The sequence below is a fragment of the Hermetia illucens genome, chromosome 3 (assembly GCF_905115235.1).
Source record: "Hermetia illucens chromosome 3, iHerIll2.2.curated.20191125, whole genome shotgun sequence".
NCBI lineage: Eukaryota > Metazoa > Arthropoda > Insecta > Diptera > Stratiomyidae > Hermetia > Hermetia illucens.
Genome location: NC_051851.1, coordinates 109,155,620 through 109,175,077, shown reverse-complemented (window position 1 = coordinate 109,175,077; position 19,458 = coordinate 109,155,620). Strand labels below are relative to the sequence as shown.

At 42.6% G+C, this 19,458-nt stretch overlaps 1 protein-coding gene across 1 annotated transcript in view; it reads left to right on the top strand.

Annotated features, from left to right (window-relative positions):
• The first annotated feature begins 4,107 nt into the window (after positions 1–4,107).
• The window catches only part of LOC119650629 (protein MEMO1), a 41,779-nt gene continuing 26,428 nt past the window's right edge, over positions 4,108–19,458 (top strand). Inside the window, exon 1 of the mRNA XM_038053537.1 lies at positions 4,108–4,339. Coding sequence (XP_037909465.1) covers positions 4,294–4,339 — 46 coding nt within the window. The 5' untranslated portion in view covers positions 4,108–4,293. The remainder of the gene's footprint in view (positions 4,340–19,458) is intronic.

Below are 19,458 nucleotides of genomic sequence, written 5' to 3'. Positions count from 1 at the left end.
TACGGTCTTGAATGAAGTGCTCTAACACACTTCAAGGCCCTGATCCAATATGGATTGTTGCGCCAACGATTATTATTAAATCAGGATCGGCAATCATCCGATTAAATTGATTTGCCAATATCCTGTGAGTGCTCTTGAACCGCTTCAGCCAGAAGTTGTGAATCTTGTCAACTCCTGGCGCCTTCCAGTTACCTGCCTTGTCAAGGGCTGCTTCAACGTCGACTTCAGGTACGTCAGGCATGGTAATTTCGGGGAGGGCCTCGCATGAACGCATAAAGTGTGGGAGCCACGCTGCTTCTAAATTGCAACGGCTGGATTCGCTCCAAACACTTCTCCAGAAGTCTTCTGCCTGATCCAGATCGAGGTTACTTTCCCTATCTGAGCTGGTGAGATTTTTGTAGAATCCCCGTTGGTTCCGGAAGAACAAGGTGTTGTCTGTCCTTTGCTGAAAGCTTTCCTGATACCTACGGATGCGATTGGAGCATACCGCAAGTTTCTGCTTCAGCACCTCGAGGATTTCTTCGATTGGCATATCATTGGACAGATGGTAGTTTCCAATGATGTTCGCAACGCATCTGTGCACTCTTGGTGATGGATTTCCAAGGAGTGCTTGCGTCACACGACCAATCTCCTTTCTCAACTTTTCGACCCTTTGGTTGAGTCGAAACACCCAGAACGATAAAGTCTTTCTGCGCATACCTCTGTTATTCGCTCTAAGATGTTGGTTATGGAGACGAATAACCGTGGCAGCTGCAACGTAGATCAGACTGTGAACCTCTGTAGCAGTAATCTCGCTAGCCAAACGACCAGCCAAAATTCTGTCAACGGCAGCAATGATATATATATATATCACAGCCTGATCTACCTGATCTCACCAGCTCAGATAGGGAAAGTAACCTCAATCTGGATCAGGCAGAAGACTTCTGGAGAAGTGTTTGGAGCGAATCCAGCCGTTGCAATTTAGAAGCAGCGTGGCTCCCACACCTTATGCGTTCATGCGAAGCCCTCCCCGAAATTACCATGCCTGACGTACCTGAAGTCGACGTTGAAGCAGCCCTTGACAAGGCAGGTAACTGGAAGGCGCCAGGAGTCGACAAGATTCACAACTTCTGGCTGAAGCGGTTCAAGAGCACTCACAGGATATTGGCAAATCAATTTAATAAGATGATTGCCGATCCTGATTTAGTTCCACCATTTTTCACCAAGGGGATAACTTTCCTCATCCCCAAGGAACAGGGTGCCTCTTGCCCTTCAAAATGTCGACCAATTACTTGTCTTCCTACCATCTACAAGGTCTTCACTTCAGTTCTGTGCGCGAACATCTCAAAACATCTTGATGTTCATAAATTGATAGCTGAGGAGCAAAAAGGATGCACAAAAGGCTCCCGAGGCTGCAAAGAACAGCTTATAATCGATACGGTAGCTGTAAAGCAGGCTGTCCACCAAAAACGAAACATCTCGACAGCCTACATCGATTATAAATCAGCCTTTGACTCCATATCACATTCGTGGTTACTACAAGTGTTACGCTTGTATAAAATCAACCCGAATGTCGTTCTTCTACTGAGAACAGTAATGAAGAATTGGAGCACGAAGCTATCGGTATCTTCGCAAACGTCAGGAGAGATACCAATCAGGCGTGGCATTTTCCAAGGCGACTCTCTAAGCCCACTGTGGTTATGTTTGGCTTTGAATCCGCTATCCCATCTTTTGCATGAAAGCAAATACGGGTTCCAAGTCAAGCATGGCATATTGTCGAAATGTACATTAAGCCATTTAATGTACATTGACGACATCAAATTGTATGCCAAAGATGAGAACCAACTTCGCTCCTTGCTGGACATCACCATCCAGTTCAGCAGGGATATCGGCATGCAGTTGGGTTTGGAGAAATGTCGCATAAAAACAATTGTTCGGGGAAAACACACCGACAACGAAGGATACAGCCAAAATAACATCCGAATTGAGGGCATGGATTCGGACGACGTCTACAAATACCTCGGCATATTGCAAGCAACAACACCTGCTCTGGCAATAATTAAATCTAAGTTGCTGGGGGAATTTGAACGGCGTCTGGATCTTGTCCTTAAAACTGAGCTGTACGGGAAAAATAAAATCATGGCAATCATCACCTTTGCCATTCCCGTCTTTCTATACACTTTCGGTGTGATACAGTGGAGTAATACTGATTTAGAATCTGTCAATAGACGGGTAAGGGTAGTTCTTGCAAACAACAACGTGCACAATAGAGCTGCCGAAAAATTGAGGATCACTATCCCACGTCATCAGGGAGGAAGGGGGGTACTTGATTTAAAAACGTTGCACTACAATCAAGTGCATTCTCTTCGTGAGTTTTTCTATGAGAAACAATCCTCCAGCCAAATACATCAGGCTACCGTCATGGCAGATAATAAATTATCTCCTTTGAACTTGAGAAGCTGAGAATGGGATCCCATGTCGAATGTTACTTCAGTCCAACAGAAGATCGACATGTGGAAAGAGAAACCCATTCACGGAGGTCATATAAAAAATTTGTTGTTGTCAGGCATTGACATCGAAGCCTCCAACAAATGGTTGACAAACGGTGTACTGTTCTATGAACCCGAGGCATTCCTAACTTCAATTCAGGATGCTTCGCTCCCAACAAAAAATTATAAACGGTACATTGTTCACGACTCCTCAATCACCAACTCCAGTTGTAGGTTATGCAACCGTGAAGAGGAGACCATCCAGCACATAACATCTGCGTGCAGGATGTTGAGCGGTACCAAGTACACCATTCGTCATAACTCCGTCTGCAAGATTCTCCATCAAAACCTTGCGTTGAAGTATAACTTAGTGGCAACCTACCATCCTTAATATAAGTATACTCCGCAGAGAATCTTGGAAAATGATCGGGTCAAACTACTGTGGGATCACACTATTGCCACCGACCACAGTGTTAATCATAACAGACCCGATCTAGTTCTGCTTCTGAAGGAAGAACGAGCGTGCTTTATAATCGATGTAGCCGTACCGTTGGACCGGAACACTGTTGAAAAACAGCACGAAAAAATCCGGAACTACGGCCCCTTGGCCGATGATATGAAGCGGTAAGTCGTAATTTCAGCGACGGGATTAGTCCCGCAGAATTTACATAAAGGTCTGAAAACGCTCGATCTTAGGGCTGGACTATACATGGAGATGCAAAAAGCGGTTATTCTTGCAACCTGTGCTATAGTCCGAAGAGTCCTGTCCGGTAACAATCTGACCTAATGGGTTTCAGTCTTGATCCGCACTGTCTTCGATATAAGATCCATGTCTCTGTAGTGTAGAACCACCGCGTCATTGGCAGAAGTGTTTGCGAAAATCGGGATGTATTATATTAATACATTTTCGCATGGTCGCACACACTTTGCGTTAAAACGCATCATCGCTGTGATGCGGGCCTTTGGATGTTACCTTCAGCCTGGGCTGACAGCCCATCCTTAGGTTGGTCGCCCCTCGGTCCGGTTGGGCGGGAAGAGGGTCCGTGGGCTTTTTGAATTATTTATATATAAATTTTAAAATTTCCGAACTGCTTTTTATCTGCAATAAATGTTTAAATAAAACATTAAAAATTGACGGCGTGCGGACAACGGAAGAGTAACCAGACCGTCTCGGAAGAAGTGAAGATGTCTCGCTTGTCGCTCGCCGGCCGCGCAAAGCTCATGAAGACGAGTGCGTTGAATGCCGTTTCGTTTGCTTCGTTAAACAACTACCAGGATGGAATTTTAAGGAGATAATTATTCAGGAAGTACTTTATGTAATTTTATGGAATGTGATTTAATAGAAAGTCCTTTTTATTTCTTAACTGATTTGACATTTTGTTTCAATATTTTGAGGTAACAACGCGAAGTGCGATCGAAAACTGAATGAATAACAACCGCGGTTAGACGTAAACGTCAAACGGAGCATATCGCGAGGCTCGTAAACGGCGAAAGACCTCGCCCGGCTTGTTCTCTGAATGCTACGAATTCCAGTAGATAAATGTCGGTTTAAACTGTTCGTAATTCCTATTTCTGTTATCTTTCAGAAACTACTCACATCTGTCCTACGGCGTTTGTTTACAGTGGCTGGTTTAGCGCACTCTGTATTTGGGTATCAGAACGTCTTGACGTGTCACTCGCTTAACAGCGTTAATCTGAATTGTCAGATGGATTGGGCGCCGTTTGCTAAGATTCAGTTTTGCATTATATCATAGAAATATCACTTTAATTCGGCAAATTTCGCTATTCATCAAAGTCAAGAAGCTTAAGTTTAAACTAGTAAAAGATGGAGAGACGAGCAACCCACTCCGGAAGCTGGTACAGAAATTCTGGTGAGTGAATATGTATGTTGTATAAAAAACAAGTGAACAGATTATAGTGTTAGTTCATTGTAAAAGGTTTTTCGTTTATTCTACCAAGCCAGTATTATAACTAGGTGTTAGAATCTTGAAAATGCCTTCTTAGACAAAGGAACAAGAAAGTTTTATCCAATTAAAATTCTTCTTGGCGATAACATGAAATTGAATAGAGGGAAATATATGGAACTTTCTGGATGTTTTTGAATATATATTTTCTTTCGTAAAATTTTGTCAGAATTAATTAGTTGACTGACTGATCATGAATTGCACGCTAATCATTATTGACAAAATTACTATGAAGAATAAAATTCGCCACATACATTTTTCTTATTTGGGCGATTCCGATATAAAAGGTTTTTCTGATTTGCTTGTGTTGTGAAGCTAGTTATTATAATGTGATACTTTTATACTATGTTGTCGAAGCAGTACAGTAAATTTGCATGAAAATGAATTGGAGAACGAGTGAGGTTTTCAATAAATTTCACACGGAGTTTGAGACTATATTATGAGCAAATTGAAAATAATCAATTAGTCGAACCCTGGATACAATTGCTAGTTTGGAAATTGCTAACTAATACTATATGGTGCGTGTCCAGTTCGAACATTGCAACGGTCAGACGTTAGAGTCTTTTTCGAAATTTTGAATTGGCTCTATTTCCATAGCGGATGTATAAAGGAATACCGATCAGTAAGAAATATATAAGGGAATACTGATAAAAAAGAATAGTAACGTTGAAAAAATTCAAAAAACCATAACAATCTTCAGGTTTTTTAAGTTATATTTAAAAAAAAAAATCTATCGGGTTTTTCGTTAAATTAAAATGGAATAATAAAATACGATACTATGGTCATTACCGAACTGAAATTCAATTTAACCAAAATTGAACTCTTGGAGACAGCGAGATATTGAAAAATTTAATTTTTCAATATTTATAAAGCTAACCGAGATGTCGAAATATTTTATTTTCGTTTCATTATTTCATTTATTTTCTGAAAAAACGTGGCGAAGTACATGTTTTGGCTATGGGCCAGTTCGAAAACTTCAAGCTTTACTATTTTGAAAGCGTAGGGAGATATCGAAAATGTTTACATATTATTTTAGTCTTGTTTTGGGTCGTTGTACCCGAATCCGTCATCAAAACGCGGTTCCATGGAAATCGTGCCTGCACAATTTCCTATTTTTTTGCGGAAAATAAATCTTCCTTTTATTCTAATAAAATCATGTTAACATCATTTTATCGGAAATACTCACAAATGGCTAAATGTTCTTTTACGCGGGAATTGTAGTTTCACCTGCCCAATTACCAAACCAATTCGGAACGTTTATTTATTAATTATAATGGTTTAAAAATTGAACTCTCTCCAGGCGGAAGAGAAAACGCAGTGATTGGCTGACACTTCATGTGATGTCATGGAGTGGGACGAGGAATTTGAATCTTATTTACCTGAAAGCGTACGGTTTAATGTTTGTTACTTGTTGCTTTTGTAGTAATCCAGTAACAAATCGTTCCGCTAAAGGACATTCCTTCAATGTACCTTATGTTTCGACAGTTATGGCAATAAGTTTTATAGCAAATTTTGCCAATACAACGCCCCGAAAAGAAAGGTGTCAAAACGGAAAGTTCATTATATTGTTTACTGCATATTAATTATACTAAGTAGAATAATAGTGCTGTAAAATTTTTTTTTTTTTTTTTTTTTTTTTTTTTGTGCGTACACGGAGGTGGAAAATCTTAGAAAGACACGTCCGCCGCAGCTCCGCCGCCCGAACGGCGGAACAACAGCGGGCGCGTGTGGGATTCACACCCACTAAAAACCACCCCCGGTCTCTCCAGCCCCAGCCCCCCCAAATTAATATCTGTCTCCATAGGCTCTTTCAAACATATCTTCCGTTTTACAAGTATGAGAAACTAAATTAATTGATTTACATGTGCCAGCGTAAAAGTTCTAGAGTAATATGTAAGGGCAGTGTTTACACGGCATTGACCTCTTGCAATTTGTCGGCCGCAGCTGCCCTCCGACGCCAAAGCGACTTTATCAATTCGTCGTCGATCTTACTCCCACCCAATTGCTTCATTTTTCGTAGCAATTGGCTAGGAGTTCGACCTCCCTACGTTAGGTCTGCCAGCAAGTGTTCTAGTTGTGCCGACTCACTGACAGGCGCCTGATCAAATCTTTCTTCATCAGCGTCCAGGCCGACCACCGCGTGATTGAAGCGGGTCGCGTCCGCTGCGATCCCGGACATCTGGAACTGTACTTCCAAATGCACGAAGCACAGTTCTGGGTTCCGCCGCCAAAACGGAGGGACGCGCATGGCGAGGGCGGTCACTTGCGGGTCCGAGGAACCTGCCGCGTCTTTGTCGCCAACCGACATTCCGAAGAGCTAAAGCGACGACGCGAATTAGTGACGAAAACGCTGTGATATCGACTCCAGCTAAAGCCATAATCGATACGGCAGGCCGGACCTTCAAATGTCCGCAAGAGCAAAGAAAAAGGCGGACGCTTTATGCGCAGGTCGAAAGTAATTAGAGTACCTCGCCAAAGGAATGAAGAACCCGCAATGAAAATGTGTCGCAAACACGTCGACGCTGTCTCTTGCAGTGGTTTTAATTTTTATTTATTTTTATGAACGAATTCAATTAAAAAACATTGTATTTGTAACTGTTGTTCGTGTTGCTCGTTGCAGCTGTTGCTCTTCGGCCGGAACTTGTGTTGGGCTGCGGTTATTCGTGCTGCTCTTCGGCCGGAACTTGTAATGGGCTGCGGCTGGACGTTATCCTACGAGCGGGCGTCGGAGGACGAGGCACACAATGTAGCAAAATCACGAAATGGTTAGCGACACGGATCCGGAGAATAACCTCATCACAATCTTCACAAACCATGGCCAGGTGGTGATTTCTTTTGGGTGAATTTTCACGTTTTCCGTTCAAGGGAAAGCGGGCGCGAGCCGAGTTGTGCGACACAATCTGGGCTCGAGGTGCTTTCCGTGGTTTTTACTGTTTTACTTCTCTGCCAACCCTTTATTTGGGTTCAGTCTGCAATCTGCACGGAGCGGGCAAGTTTGACGTCCAAGTAGGCGGGTTGCATGTTCGGCGAAAATCAAAAGGTAGGGTTTTTCGTCGGAACTCCTCAGATGAAATTGCACCGACACACCTAGGAGGTATCTTTCCTTTAATTCCAGAGTCTGCAATTGTTCCGGATGAGCCTCAGGCGCCCTGGCGAAGATTTTGCTGTTGTAGTCTTCGCCAAATGTTTTTAGCTCACTTCGATTCTTTGCTGAACTGGGCGCGTTCATCTGGGTAACTTATTTAAGGGATAATATAGCTTTTAATTATTCACTTTTACTTATAATAATAATAATAATAATCGTTGGCGCAACAATCCATGTTGGATCAGGGCCTTGAAGTGTGTTAGAGCACTTCATTCAAGACCGTAACGGTACACTAGGAGGCAATGTGGTCAGCATTGCGCTCGCCCGAGATTATTACCCTGATTTGACTCAGGTACTCATTCACAGCTGAGTCGACTGGTGTCCGACGTCAAATCACGATACAAATTCCACTGCCACCAGTGAGATTTGAACCGCGACCTTCCGTACGATAGCCTTGCGCTCTAACCACTCAGCTATCCGGACTTTTACTTATAGCATATAAAATTGTATTTTATTTATCACCGACAAAATTACATTTAATACTTCATTATATAACTTTTTGGTTAAATTCCATTAATTTACTTTTTCAATTAATTAATAGTAGGAGTTGAAAACGTGTCATAGACAGAAATCAGTAATTATTTTTTTTTTAAATTTTCTCCCCAACTCATGTCACTCTGCTCTCCACTCCTGTGGCGAGTTCTAAACTGAGTGGAGAGCGCCGGTGGCGTCATCCGACCGCTCGCATTCGCAACATTCGAAATAAATTTCGAATGCCGCGAATCCTACCGCGCCACATCTATACGAAATCTAGGGAGGTCGATGTAGACCGCTATCTGGCATGCTGTTCCAAGCTCGAACAGAGTCCTCTGTAAAACGTATAAGGAGGAGTGGATGCCGCAATAATGGTAGCTAATAGAGGTCTTGGAGATGAAGCGTCAATAACTGATCTTCACAACCACCTGAATAACGTTATCATTGACACGGCTTCAGTCGCCAAAAAAATCGAAGCGACTGTTTCGACGGTGAATGTATGAATAATGCCGCATACCGGGCAATGTTGCACTCTCAAAGAACGCGAGCACACACAGAAGCCTACAACGAAATTTTTCGAGCGGTGAAACGACTTCACAGAAAAAGGAAACCTGGGACAATGTTGGGCATATTTGTATTCGTAAATATAAATACGAATAAATTCGTATGATGATTTTCTATGAACACGAATATATTCATATCCGAACAAGTGAATATTTTGGTGTTTACACAAGTGAATAAAAATACGGCTGTATTCTCACGTCCGAATGTGAATACAGGCATATTTACGAGTCCAAATATGAATTTCATTGGATGAATACCTGTATGCGAATTTATTCGTATTAGTATTTATAAATACAAATATGCTTAAGAGAACCAACAAGTCTGTGAACTCGAAAAGAGAAGAAATTTTGCCAACAAGTCAGTAGAATGAAGCCTACCACACCTCGATTCTCTAACGAGACAAAAAGGGAAACCTTATTGCCGGCACAATGGACATATTGGGGCGATGGGTTGAGTACCTTGATGAACTGCTCAATAACCAAAATATCGGGGAGTTGGACTTCCCACCAACTCAAGACGACAGACAAATGCTGCCACCAAGCATGGAAGAAATAGTACGCGTAATTCCTCGGCTTAAAAATCATAAGTCGCCAGAAAACGATGAAATTACAGCTGAACTGGTTAAATATAGAGACGACCAATTACACCAAGCAACTTATAATCAAGAAGTGAGACAGTGGTTCAAAGTCAGAATTGGTGTCGATGCATTATCTGTCCCATACATAACAAGTCGGGAAACCGGAAGCTTGACGCTTCAGGTATAAACGGTTTTGTGTTTCCCTATGTGATAGCATTGAGTTGAGATATTTAAATCGCTCAGTTCTGTCAATGGTAGTAACCTGCCCAGAACTGTGCAATTTAAATATCTTGTGTCAATGCTATCACCCAATGGAGATATTTAAATCGCTCAGTTCTGTCAATGGGAGTAACCTGCCCAGAACTGAGCAATTTAAATATCTTGTGTCAATGCTATCACCCAATGGAGAAATGCGTAATGAAATTGTTTAATGCATTAATGCAACCTGGTTGAAGTGGAAATCCACAACTGGTGTCCTTTGTGATCGATCAGCGAACGTCTCAAATCTAGAATTTATCGCAATATCGTATGTCTGCCGCTCTCTATAGTGATTACGTAATTCGCGCTAACGAGAATTCACTTACTAATATTGATCTCAACATCGAAGACAATGATAAGCGACCAAAAGGCCGGCCAAAACAACAGTGGCTTGATATGCTGGATGGATATTTAAAAGCCTCGTGATTACATCCAGATCAGGCATTTGATAAAATAAAATGGCGAAACCGATCACGACGAGCCGACCCCGCTTGTAAACCGGACAAATGCTGAACAAAAAGAAGATGTTCTCCGTGTCAAATAGCTAAAAATTCCACTCTGAATTTAATATTATTAGCAAATGCGAAGAATTTAACCTACATCAGATTTAAACAAGTCGGGAAACCGGAAGCTGGGCGCTTCAGGTATGAAAGGTTTTGTTTGGTTCTTCTGTGAGTATATTTAAGTGTAGAACTATCCCGTTTGTACGTAGCCCGTTATGTATATGCATTTAGCATGTCTGACTACCCGCTTTAGTGTGATATTGATTTTCAGTTGCAATAAATTTACAAGGTAAAGTCAACTTTGAGCTACTGCAACTTTGTTACAAATAGTATGATTTTGATCAAACTTGGGGATAGTATGCTTCGTATTATATTTTATACTACTGCCAATTTTTATAACTCTGGGATACACTTAAGGGGGGTTTTATTCAATTTCCCCAAAAATATGGTAATATACTATTGTTAACTTAATTTGAACGGATATCGATATGGAGAGTATTTTGAGGCATGCGCACTATATAGAGGCAGCTTCACTATTTTTTTCAGATTTTCCGGTACTTTCTGAGAATGGATTCGTTAAACAAACATCATTTCCCACCCTTTCCACTCCCCACCTTTCTAATGAATCTCAAAAGTAAGACTGGCTTCGAAAAGTGACTATATTCGATGGAAAAAAATTTTACACCCCTCTTTTACATGTATGGGGACCCCCCTAAATCTCAACGTAGAAGGATATCACTCACTGCATGTCTGAGGGTCCGCAGTTCCCACCTTATCACCAAATTTCTTGCTAATCGGTATAGCTGTTTCTGAGAAAAGTGCTTGTGACAGACAAACATACATTAAACCGATTTTAATAAGGTTTTGTTTTCCAAACTAGGACTAGGGAGAGGTAGATTCTTCATGAATGAAATTTTAATATTTCACTCGAATGTCAATTATACTCGTTAATTATGACGCCAGCATCTTATTTGTATGGCTTAAGATGCTGTTAATTCACACGAAATTGATAAGTTTGAACTGCTATAATTTTGACGCTAATAGTTGGATTTTCATGAAACTTGACATGCGTATGCATGATGCCCTCTATGTCGGTGCAAAATTTAGTACTCCTAGGATGAACTTAAGGGGAGTCAATTTCTAAAAGTTGGTAATATACTATTAGTAAGTTTATTTGAGCAGATATTGGAATGGGACATCTTTCGAGGCTTAGATTTCACATAAGTATCTTACACGAAACCTTAAAGAGGGCTGGGGAGAAGTAGATTCTTCATAAATACGACTTTATATTTCACACAAATGTCAATTATTCTCGCTAATTATGACGTCAGCATCTTATTTGCATGGATTTGGAAGCAATAAATTGACGCGGATTTGCTAAGTTTGAACTGTTATAACTTTGGCGTAATGGCCAGATTTCCAAGAAATTTTACAAGTGTATACGAAATACTGTTCTCTATGCTGGTTGGAATTCCTAGGATGAATTTAAGGGGGACTTTTTAGTCGATTTAGTCGATGGTTGGTAATATACTATTTATAAGTTTATTGAGCAGATATCGAAATAGGACATATTTTGCGGGCTAGATTTCATCTAAGCGCACCAAACTGATTTTTTTTTCGGATTTTTGGGTTGGGTAGTTTCCGAAAATGAGTCCTGTCTCACTTTAAGTCCGTACATTTTGACTCCTTATTCGCGCACTTTGCAATTCACGCCAAATCTAATGTCAGTTTCGGAAAGTAATCAATGTCTTTCATTTTATACCCTACACGAATATATCCGGTGCAATTTTTTTTCTAAATTTCCCTTTTGCATGTATGGGGCACCCCCCCTTAAACTCCACCTAAATTAATGTCACTCGTATGTGTGCGTGGCATTTCATAGTTCGCATCTATACACCAAATTTCGTTCGGATCGGTGTAGCCGTTTTGGAGAAAAGTGCGTGTGACAGACAGACAGTGAAGTGATTTTAATATGGTTTGGTTTTACACAGCTTCCTGACCAGGCAGCGCCGCGAAAATCCACAAATCTCGGAAATAATGTACTTGTTGCCTCTCGGTGGCGCCACTTCCTCACGAAGGTAAACCGGACATTGAACGTCACAGGTAACTCAATAATCCTTCCTTCTTTAGATCATACCCTAATGCACTCAGTTCTGATTTCTCTCAAATAGAAACTTCCCAGTTTCCAAATTTTGAAACAAAGCCGCTCTCTTCTTTCTCTCACAAATCATGAGCTCCGGCTAAGGCTCCGGCAATACTTCCGTGTAGCGTTTTCGAGCCTAAACGAACATCCTCTCATTTCGCCATTTGGTGCTGAGAAAAAACACACACACAAATACTCTTCATCAAATAACGACCAAAATACTTCCCTTTCAAGTTCGTCTTCCTCAGCCTCCTCAATAGCTTTCTCTGTCTATCAAGAATACTTACGTTCTCCAACCTGCCTGACATCAAACTGCCTTCTTCGACACTGCTCAAATCCCTAAAACACAATCAATGGGGGCACATCCTTGTCCCTATCCAAAATTACATCATGCAAGAAGGATCCCTTGTTCTCGACAACAATAAAATTACAATTGTGCCACTCTAAACCTTTACATGTGCCCGCCTTTTCGTTTCTTCCCCAAATAATTTTCCTTTTTATCTCTAAAACTAATCCTTTTTTCAACACAGAATTTCGGCAGTCGTCCTCGTAACAAATGGCATTCGCTTTCGCTTTTTCCGAAATTTCTGTTCACCAGATGTCCTTTTGTGTAGTATAGTTAGTATACTACCTTCAATGTACCGAGACAATCGTATTCAAACTATTAAGATTTTTGGTAGTGTTCCATCCAAATGAATATATATCCACGTTAGTATCAGTATCATGTATCATGCTTGCAAAACAAAACCTTATTAAAATCGGTTCAATGTCTGTCTGTCTGTCGGTCCGTCTGTCTGTCACAGGCACTTTTCTCAGAAACGGCTATACCGATTAGCACGAAATTTGGTGAGAAGGTGGGAACTGTGCACCCCCAGACATGCAGTGAGTGATATCCTTCTAGGATGAGTTTTAGGGGGGGTCCCCATACATGTGAAAAGGGAGTGTAAAAATTTTTTTCATCGAATATAGTCATGTGGGGTATCAAATGAAAGGTATCAATCAGGACTTTTCGAAGCCAGTCTTAGTTTTGAGATTTGTTAGAAAGGTGGGGAGTGGGAGGGGCCGAAAGTGATGATTTCTTTAACGGACCCATTCTCAGAAACTACCCAACCGATAAATCTGAAAAAAATCATGAAGCTGCCTCTATATGGTGCCCAGGCCTCAAAATACTTTCTATATCGATATCCGTTCAAATTAAGTTAATAATAGTATATTACAATACTTTTGGGAAAATTGAGTAAAACCCCCCTTAAGTATATCCGAGAAAAGCAAACGACGGCGACTTTACGGTTTCTTACCAGAGCAGAGGCAAATCGTCAGACGCTGCCTCACCTCTGCCCTGGGAGCAGCGTGACCGTAGCGGCTCGCAGATGTTGAGTGCTCCTTTATATACTCCGGTCCAGCATTAAGTTGATGCGGACCTAGGACCCCATCATTCTCAAAACGAATATATCCCAGAGTTATAAGACTTGGTAGTAGTATAAAATATAATATGAAGCATATTATCCCCAAGTTTGATCAAAATCACACTATTAGTAACAAAGTTACAGTAGCTCAAAGTTGACTTTACCGTGTAAAATTACTGCAACTTAATATCAATATCACACTAAACTTGGTAGGCAGTCATGTTAAATGCATATACATAACGGACTACGTACAAATGGGATAGTTCTACACTTAAGTATACTCACAGAAGAACCAAACAAAACTTTTCATACGTGAAGCGCCTTGCTTCCGGTTTCCCGACTTGTTTTTTATTTATATATGTATAGTTTGCCGCATGTAGTCAAGTGAAAGTATTCAGATGCATGCTATCAATTTACATAAGTTTGAAAATTTGGAAATATACGAAGCAATATTTTGAATTTGTATAGCTATCTGCGAAAAAAAACGTGCCTAGAAAGTTCCTCAGTTAAGATGATCACAAAATCTTTATACCTGAAGCGCCCAGCTTCCGATATTCCAACTTGTTTGATCTCCTGGCTTTCCTCCTATCTCCCATACCGTTCCTGCAATGTTTCTTTTCATGGTAACTCATCTCGTTTCTTCTCTTACTTGGCCCGCTACTCTTCCTGTTTTTTATCAATGACCTCGCCTCCATCCTCACCTGCCCGTATTTGCCTTACGCAGACGACCTTAAATTGTTTGCCTCTGTTTCGTCTCCGTTGGACTGTGCTCTCTTACAGTCCAACCTTGATAATTTAGTCCGTTAGTGTTCGGTCAACAAGCTAACACTGAATGTCAACAGATGCCACTGGATGTGCTATTCGCTTAAACCCTCCCTAACATTCTTTTCCTATTCTCTCAGTGGACAACCCCTTCCCCCCTTCCCCTTATTCGACAACAAACTTCATTTCAATTCCCAGTTCGTTGACATCATCAATAGAGCTTCCAAAGTGTCTGGTTTTATCCTACGTTCCCCCTTCGACTTTACCTCAATCCAGCTCTCCTTAACTCTCTTCAATAACTTTGTCAGAAACATCCTTGAATATTGCTGTGTAGTCTGGCTCCCCTTCCGCATTCGGGACTGCCGCGCTCTTCAAGCTGTAAAACGCAAATTCACCCTGACCCTGTTTTACAAAAAGAACCTTCCATGGATTGATTATCCGCCACGACTCCGCACCCTCAATCTACCCTCCCTACAGCAACGCCGTATCTTTCTTGATATGTTTACTCTTTTCAAACTCCGCAATTGTCTGATGGAATGCTCCGCCAACTCGGATATTACTTTCCGTATCGCCACGTCTCATAACATACGTAGTGGGGCCATTTTTGATGTACCCTTCCCGGAGCTCGAGATTTATTTCCGCTCTCCGATCCCGAGGCTATGCCGGTCCTACAACACCCTACAGCTTGGGGGGACTCCATTTCATTTTCTAGTTTTAATCATAAAATAAGCCACTTGCTGCTCCCTCTGAGGACAATATGTAATAACGAATTTGTTTTCTGTGTATTGTCCTCATTAAATAAATAAATATTTGCATTTTGTGTTCGTTTTAATTCCTTTAAGGGGCGTTGTTTGCACTTTCTTAATTTATTTCGGAGTTCATCTAAAGATCTCTCCGAGACATAGGAATTGCTCATAGTTAATTCTGTATCCTTTATTGTGCTACAATCTAACGTAGGTATCAAAGAGGAGGCATCCCCTACCAACTTGTAAACTAAAAAGAACGGTTGTTCTTCCGGCAACCGCTCATCAAATCATACCAATCTAAAAGTTTAGTCGAGAAGTGGTGGCCGGAATCACAAGGCTTTCTAAATTTGAAGAGATTGAAAAAGGGCTAGTTCTTCCTTAATGAGTACGTTAGTCATCTAACCTTACTCACAAAGCCTACGCAACGGCACAATACTAAAATTGCCCCCGAAGGATTCACCTATTCGCGAAGTGGATATTGGCATTAATACCCTTATTTTCTCAACTGTACACTGTATAATGTATATATGTACACTTCAGTCATTCTGAGACCGTCTTACATAAGGCCATTTCACTTTTAGACAAGTTGCTCGAGATCATTTTTGTATTCGTAGCGTCTGTAGTACTGGTTCCATATTTGATATTGGGTAGGTGAGGCCTCAAAATATGACCATCAAAAAGTATAACAGGTCTCGTTCTCAGAACCTATCATCATAATCAACGGTGCAACAATCGGTATCCGGTCTAGACCTGCCTTAATAAGGAACTCTAGACATCCCGGTTTTGCGCCGAGGTCCACCAATTCGATATCCCTAAAAGCTGCCTGGGGTCCTGACCTACGCCCTCGCTCCATCTTAGGCAGCGTCTGCTTCGTCTTCTTTTTCTACCATAGATATTGCCCTTATAGACTTTCCGAGTGGGATCATCCTCATCCATACGGATTAAGTGACCCGCCCACCGGAACCTATTGAGCCGGATTTTATCCACAACCGGACGGTCATGATATCGCTCAAAGATTTCGTCATTGTGTAGGCTACGGAATCGTCCATGCTCATGTAGGGGGCCAAAAATTCTTCGGAGGATTCTTCTCTCGAACGCGGCCAAGAGAACCCAAGTTTCCGAGGAATACATGAGGACTGGCAAGATCATAGTGTTGTACAGTAAGAGCTTTGACCCTATGGTGAGACGTTTCGAGCGGAACAGTCTTTGTAAGCTGAAATAGGCTCTGTTGGCTGACAACAACCGTGCGCGGATTTCACCATCGTAGCTGTTATCGGTTGTGATTTTCGACCCTAGATACGAGAAATTGTCAACGGTCTCAAAGTTGTATTCCCCTATCCTTATTCTTCTTCGTGTTTGACCAGTACGGTTTGATGCTGTTGGTTGATTCGTCTTCGGTGCTGACGTTGCCACCATATATTTTGTCTTGCCTTCATTGATGTGCAGCCCAAGATCTCGCCCCAATGGCCGCCTGCTCGATCTGGATGAAGGCAGTTTGTACGTCTCGGGTGGTTCTTCCCATGATGTCGATATCGTCAGCATAGGCCAGTAGTTGGGTGGACTTGAAGAGGATCGTACCTCTTCCATTTACCTCAGCATCACGGATCACTTTCTCGAGGGCCAGGTTAAAGAGGACGCATGATAGGGCATCCCCTTGTCGTAGACCGTTGTTGATGTCGAATGGTCTTGAAAGTGAGCCTGCTGGCCTCGCACATTGGTCAGGGTCAGCTTAGTCAGTCTTATTAATTTCGTCGGGATACCGAATTCTCTGATGGCCGTGTACAGTTTTACCCTGGCTATGCTATCATAGGCGACTTTAAAGTCGATGAACAGATGGTGCAACTGTTGTCCATATTCCAACAGTTTTTCCATCGCTTGCCGCAGAGAGAAAATCTGATCTGTTGCTGATTTGCCTGGAGTGAAGCCTCTTTGGTATGGGCCAATGATGTTCTGGGCGTATGGGGCCTTTGTGTGCACTGTGTGATATCTCCCTTTTTATGTATGAGACAGATAATGCCTCGTTGTCAATCGTCAGGCATTGATTCGCTGTCCCATACCTTAAGCACAAGTTGATGAACCACTTGGTGTAACTGGTCGCCTCCATATTTAACCAATTCGGCTGTAATTCCATCGGCTCCTGGCGACTTATGATTTTTTAGCCGATGAATTGCACGGATTGTTTCTCCTAAACTTGGTGATGGCAGTATTTGTCCGTCGTCTTCAGTTGGCGGGACCTCCAACTCGCCGATGTTCTGGTTGTTCAGTAGTTCATCAAAGTACTCAACCCATCGCTCTAATATGCCCATTCTGCCGGAAATCAGATTTCCCTCTTTGTCTCGGCAGGATGAGTATCGAGGTGTATAAGGCTTCATCTTGCTGACTTGTTGGTAAAACTTCCGCGCCTGGTGCGGTTGCACCCTGTACTTTTCTAGCTCACAGACTTGTTGGTTCTCTCAGGGTTCCCTTTTCCGTCTGTGAAGTCGCTTCTCCACTCGACGGAGTTCGCGATAAGTCTCTGCGCGTGCCCGCGTTCTTTGAGAATGCAACATCTCAGGATGAGCATCGAGGTGTGTAAGACTTCATCGTGCCGACTTGTTAATAAAACTTGTACGCCTGGTGCGATTGCTCCCTGTACTTTTCGAGTTCACAGACCTGCTGGTTCTCCCCGACTTCCTTTTTCCGTCTGTGCACTGCAGTGCTCGCTTCTCCGTTCCCCGGAGCTCGCGATAAGTGTCTGCGCGTGCCCGAGTTCTTTGAGAATGCAATATTACTCGGTATGCAGCATTCTTCCGTTCCGTTGCTAACTTACATTCACCGTCAAACCAGCCGTTCCGACTCCCTTTGCGACTGGGGCCAAGTATGTTTGTGGCCGTATCCATGATAACGTTCTTCAGGTGATTGTGAAGATTATTTGTTGATGCTTCATCTCCAGGTCCTCTGTTGACTGCAGTTATTGCGGCATTCATTTCCCTCTTATAGGTGTCGCGGAGGATTGTGTTGTGGATGGCTTCAGTGTTCACTCTCACTTGATTGTCAGAGGGGATTCCAGGTGGTATTGTAATTCGAGCTCGGAGCACCATGCCAACGAGATAGTGATCCGAGTCTATATTGACCCCCCTATATGTTCTGACATTCATCAAGGCTGAGAGGTGGCGGCGTTCGATCAACACGTGGTCAATTTGGTTGAAAGTGGTCCCGTCTGGAGAGGCCCACGTATGTTTGTGGACCGCTTTCCGCGCAAACCAGGCACTTCCAACAACCATTTCGTGTGACCCTGCTAATTGAATAGTCCGTAGTCCGTTATCATTTGTTTTTTCGTGTAAGCTATGGGAGCCAACGTATCGCCTGAATACGGGCTCCTTCCCTACTTGGCTGTTAAAATCCCCAAGTATGATTTTGATATCATATCTGGGACAGGCTTCGAGGGTTCGTTCTACTGCCTCGTAGAAGGTATCCTTCTCCGACTCTGCAGTCTCCTCTGTAGGGGCGTGAACGTTTATGAGGCTTATATTTCTAAACTTGCCTCGCAAGCGCAGAGTGCATATCCGTTCACTTATATTTCCAAAGCCGATAACAGCAGGTTTCATTTTTTGGCTGACTAAGAAACCTACTCCGAGCACATGGTTTACTGGATAACCGCTATATGGTGCAGTGGCTCTTCTCCAGGAAACCGGTCCCTGTCCATCGCATCTCTTATAATAATAATATAATAATCGTTGGCGCAACAATCCATGTTGGATCAGGGGCTTGAAGTGTGTTAGAGCACTTCATCCAAGACCGTAACGGTACACTAGGAGGCAATGTGGTCAGCATTGCGCTCGCCCGAAGTTATTACCCTGATTTGACTCAGGTACTCATTCACAGCTGAGTCGACTGGTGTCCGACGACAAATCACGATACAAATCCCACTGCCACCAGCACGATTTGAACCGCGACCTTCCGTACGACAGGCTTGCGCTCTAACCACTCAGCTATCCGGACAGCATCTCTTATAACGCTGTTATATCAGCCCTATATTGGGACAGGGTATCGGCTAGTTGCTCATCAGGTTTATCTCTGTACAGGGAGCGCACGTTCCATGAGAAAGTGCGCAAATCGTTAATCCGTTACCGGGTCCGTCGTTTTAAAGTCCATCGTGTCCGAGGCTCCTTTCGTGGCTTCGTAACATCGGTTTTCCGTGTAGGGTTGTCAGCCCTACCCAACCCCCAACCTGGAGGACCAGTTGGTACAGTTTGTCCCGTTTTTAGGCGCGGGAGACTCCCCTTCATCCTTCTCCGTCTGCAGCTTTTCGTTAAGAAAGAGCTCCCAGCGGTCACCACGTGGAGGTGGAGATAGGGTTTGGTAGTAGAGCTGTTGGTGTTGGTTCAGCAGGCATTTCCCAAGTTTTATGCTCCATCGTGGGTACCAATCCACGTTTCGCTCTGGGACCTATACTACCCTTTGACCAC